Genomic DNA, 5,000 nt, shown 5'->3' with positions numbered 1-5,000 from the left:
AATAACTTTCCATTTCTCGAAGTGTACCCTGTGGATCGATGTTATTCACGAACGGAGAACTCATTTCAAACCATTTATAGATAATATTACACCCTAGCAAAGAAAATGTCTACCTTAAAATAACCACTGTTTGACCGTGCAAAGGTGAAGGTAAAGGTAAAGTTAAGGCGCTAAGTTTAGCTTGAAACCACTTATAATTATCATTGAAACAGGGCTATCTCTGGCAGTTGGTTCTCTCGATTCATTCTCTCTTGTAAATAATCATGCGTATTTCACTCTGCACGATGTGCAGAACCAGTTTCGGTTCTTTGGTCGCTTTTTTAACGAGGTGCATTTAAAATGCGACCAAAGAAGGCATCTGTCGCAAGCAATGCTATCTTCACATTCGTCGTTTACCCCTTTATGCAAACGGAACAAACAAAGTCTATGGAGTTCTTCTCCCTACTTGATTTTAAAACCAAGAACTATGCATTTCTATCAAAGTATTTTTGAACTCGATGGATGTCCACCATTTCATCATCCCTGATAGTATCTGATATTCTTCCAACTGGCAAAACATCCTCTTTGTTAAGTAATCGTTTACCCGCTATGGCTTCACCCAAGGCTTGTGACGTTGACAGAGAGCTCAGGATCATTCGGTCTTTTTCGATCGGACTGAGTTTCTTGAAGGGAATTAGCTTATTCTGACTTTCTGTTTTCTTCTTTTTCTTCGGCAGGCCAATTACGGTCACTTCTGCTCCCTTCGGACGGCCTCTTTTTAGAATTTTGGGTGGCATCTTTATTTGGGAAAAATCAGGTGACTTAATGCCTTTTCTCGGATCGACATGTGTTGACACGGAGTTGTCCTTTAAAATTTTTTCCTTATTCTCATTCTGAATACTGACTTCATTCACCAGTTCATCGTCTGCTCCCAGCTCTCTTTTATCGGCGTTTCCTGTCGGCTTGTCTTCCTCTACCTGCTCTACCGAGATGTAATTTTCATGGCGAGTTTCACTAGGGTCCTCTGTTTCCTGGTCGGCTTCTGTTTGTGTGTGTCCCACTTCCTGGACAATTACGTCGCGGCCAAGTTTCCAGCTCCTAGCCAAAGACTCCAATACTTCATGTCGTCTTTTGAACGTAGACATACCACCTTCACTGACAAGTGAGGCAAGAACTTGTGCTATTTTTAATCCTTTTTTGAATTTTTGGGACTGTGTAAGAGTGGTTCTTTTTTCTTCAATGACCGGGACATACTCAACACAATGTTCCAGATCGTCGTCGTGGAGAACAGGGAGTGCCGGGCTCAGAGGGTTTGTTGTTAAATAGAAATCCATTGTCCAACGCTTATGCACTAAGGTTTCATCAAAAGCTGGAAGAGTGACAAGCTCGCGAACTTTGAAAATGTGTTTGCAGGGAAGGGACATGCGCGTAAAGAAGGAGCACTGGCAATGACTGGTTGAAGCAAGAAGTGGTTCCTGATTCTTTTTTCGTGATCCACAAAGAATGAACTCACTGCTACTCTTTTGTGACAAAACCTCGACTTTAGCCACAGATCCGTACTGTCCACGAACGAAATTAAATGCAGACGGTGTAAGAGTTTTTGAATATTCCTGGAGATCTTTGCAAAGATGTTCAAATTCAGTCTGCCTTCGCGCGATTGTCATCACGTAATGATGGTTTTGTTCCTCTCGTAAGCATCGTAGCACTGACATGAATTCTGTGCAAAACTGCAGCAAACTTGCGTACCTCGAACAAACACTTTTGAACTTGCTGAAGGTGGATTCCAGTCTGTTGTTGGTGGTTTCACCTAAATTCAAATGTTTGTCTTTGAAGCAAGCTACCCATTGCTCTCGTATGGGATGCCAGTTCTCCATGAAATAATCGATGACACTTCTGAAATTCGTTTGTTTTAGTTCATCAAGATGTTTTTCGTATTCGCCTTCACTCTTACAATGTGCCAAGGAGGACAGAATTTCGAGTACTCGTAGTCTCTCCGCAGATGTAATGCCCATCTTCTCGCATGTTATTTCTCGTCTGAAGGATCTTAAGGTGTGATAAAGGCAGATACTTAAACTTGCGGCAGGAAAGCAGGCTTTAAACACGTCTCGTTCTGTGAAATCCTTGTCTGACATTACAACTTTTGTTTCATTCCAAGAAGGATTATGCTTTTTGAATAAGTCCACCGTTGCCTGTATCACCTCTTTTGTCTCTTCTGCTACAATGAACATGGCCACAACCTCGCTAAGTCCATCACCGTCAATGCCCATAAGCAAATAAACAGGCATTCGAAGATGTAATAGTTTATACGTCGCATCTACTAGGAGAATTTCTGGGAAATGGGTATAGATGTTTTGCATGTGAGCGTCTTGGTAGAATAGTCCTTTGAAATTATTCTCCTCGTCAACAACAACATCTGTGCAACAACCTGGTTGTTTCTTCAAATAGCCTATGACATCTTCAAGATCATTCTTCTGAATATTTTTCTTTGAATTTTGTTTTATATTTGAGATGTCCTTTAATGTAACCTTTTTTCCAGTAGCAGTCTCAATCTTCTGTTGAAGAAGTTTGGGATTGGCCTGAAGCTTGATGGCATCCACGATGTCATTTGTAACCTGCTTACTTCGTGCAGCTCTTTGTCGAGGAAGGCGCTCATAAATTTGTTTTTGGAGAGCATGGTTGTGTGTTGTTGAAATGCGATTCACTTGCAGATATTTCCCATCTTCCGAAAGGGTTATATGGACTTCGAAAGGGCAGCCTTGGCGAAATGATTTTGTCTTTCGCTTCCTGTTCACTCTTGCTTCCACATTCCTTCCTCCAAATTTGCAGCTTAAATGTAGTGAATAGTACGTGAGATTAGGGTTTGCAATAGAAACCCTCTTTGGAACACGCTTCGAGGCGGCGGTAAGTGTCCTGACGTCTCTTTTCCACAACTCACAGAAGTTACTATCTTCATACACCCGTTTGGCCGTTTCAAGTTCTTCAAGGGTATGGAATTTTTGCCCTATAAAGAACACATTATTTTTCATCACAACATTTCTCTCGACATCTTCTCCATAACCTTCTCTTATTTCATCTTTCTGTCTTCTCTCTTGAATGGGAACAACCTCCACATCCCCTGGGATTACAACGTTCTCCGAAAAATAGCAGCAATTCTCCTTGTCATCTTCGAATTTTTTATCACCGACGGTGTTTTCAATCATGGACATTTCATCGATGGTTTCTCGTAACTGCTTTTGGTTTCCAACATTCAGCATTCCATCAACAGCTCTTTTACTTGAATAACCCAATGCATTCCCTGTACATATACTTTCCTCCTCATTTTCGGAGATTTCCGCTTGGTTCTTCTCTTCTTCCTTTAGCACGCCTTCTGTGTTTCCTTTATTCTCCCACACTGGATACTTCATTCTCTGCAACGGAGCGGTCTGCAAATGCTTGGAAATTTCATCGATCTCTTTATGGAAAGGTCGCGTACTTTCTTTTTTTAGCTTTCTGTCTTCACAATGCTTATGGAACATATCTTCACCGTCTTCCATTTCACAACCAATGTTTTCTTCTTTTGAACTATTGGCAACATCATCTGACGATCTGTCATCTTTTTTATGAATCATATCTTCACCAGCTGCCATTTGAAATCCAACATTTTCTTCTTTTAAACCATTTACATCATCATTCCATGAACTATCATTTTTTCTCCAGAGGGAGCCATTATGTTTGTACCTGGCACTGATGCTCTGACCGTGTTTTCTTGGCGCAGCATCGACGGTTGTCATATTGTTGTCAAGACGTCCTTGTCTTCTCTGGGTATTTACATTCTTCACTTTCCTGCCCCGTGGGACTTTTATCCGGTCGTCATCACACTTCTTCTCGCGGTTGGCAACGTCTCCAGGTTTCTTGCTTCTCGCGGAGGGTGGCATTCTGTTGTTTTCCTCTATATTTAACTTTGAGTTCCCTCTGGGTTCTACTGTTACTGTGTTGTGCTGGTAAAAGTCTACACACCCATCGTTGGAAATCGTGGCATTATAAGGAATCTTGTCTTCATCATCTACCTTTTTGCATCCAAGTTTTTCTTGCATTGAACCATGGGAACAAGAAGCTTCCCGCGTCGAATTCTTGTTAGTTTTTCCTTGGTTATCCACCTTCTTCCTTTTCTTGCCGTACTGCAATGTTATCCACCCTTCGGAAAGGTTCTGAATTCTGCTGGCGTCATCCTTAGAACAGGAATCCCCTGATGGTGACTCTCCGTTGTTGTTCTTCACATTTTCCTGGTTTTTGTCAGCATGACCATCGTCTGAAATGGTCACCTCCCCCAGGAATCGGCGACGGAAAGTGAAATTGTGATCTCGCAGTTGGGGTTTAACCTCCTCTCTCGTTATTCCAAGAATAGAGAGATTAATTGAATCGGTTAAAAGCCAAGAAATGATAGAGCATCTTAGAAAGTCGGAGTAAACAGTAGGTTTCAGCAACCATTCCAAGCTGGTGGGAATTTCGGCATTCCGGTTGAGGAATACGTTTCTCCATAGGTAAGGGGCAACACAAGCGATTCCCGCAAGTACTGCAGCAGCGACTCCACAGACATTAGCACAGGTTTGAACTGGGATGTTTTTTAGACAAGTGTTACAACAGGAATGACTTAGGCCAAAACTTTCAATGTGAGCTGGCACGATGTCGCTTACAGGCTTGGGTGCCATATCCCCCTGTTCGTAGATGGCTGTAACAAAGGGGGCAACTGCGTTCTTTAAATTTTCGGGCATCCCCCAACAAGAGGTATCAATATAATACCATTTGTTGACCGTTAGGTTAACATATAGTAATGTCCAGTGATTGCCTTGATGCCACGGCTTGCTAATAAAAACTTCGTTTCGTTTGTTTTTTCCAACATTTGCGAAGAGAACGACGTACTTGACTCCATCTCTGATGTTACAATTTACGTACTCGGGAAGCTCCTGCTCATCGACCAAGACCATGTTGTTTAATATGAGCGCCGCTGTCTCCTCGCTTTCTTTATTCAGAATTTCCGCAAT

The 5,000-nt window shown here is 42.0% G+C and overlaps 2 protein-coding genes across 2 annotated transcripts in view; both read right to left on the bottom strand.

The window, feature by feature from the left end:
• LOC138046937 (flavin-containing monooxygenase 5-like) overlaps nt 1–5,000 on the bottom strand; it is a 20,166-nt gene that overhangs the window by 9,017 nt on the left and 6,149 nt on the right. The gene's annotated exons all lie outside the window — the stretch shown is intronic.
• The window catches only part of LOC138044725 (uncharacterized), a 6,618-nt gene continuing 1,859 nt past the window's right edge, over nt 242–5,000 (bottom strand). Inside the window, exon 2 of the mRNA XM_068891159.1 lies at nt 242–5,000. This exon is cut by the window's right edge and continues 494 nt beyond it. Coding sequence (XP_068747260.1) covers nt 465–4,943 — 4,479 coding nt within the window. The 5' untranslated portion in view covers nt 4,944–5,000 and the 3' untranslated portion in view covers nt 242–464.

The sequence above is a fragment of the Montipora capricornis genome, chromosome 4 (assembly GCF_036669925.1).
Source record: "Montipora capricornis isolate CH-2021 chromosome 4, ASM3666992v2, whole genome shotgun sequence".
In the NCBI taxonomy this organism is placed as follows: Eukaryota; Metazoa; Cnidaria; class Anthozoa; order Scleractinia; family Acroporidae; genus Montipora; species Montipora capricornis.
This window is presented reverse-complemented; position numbering and strand designations above follow the sequence as displayed.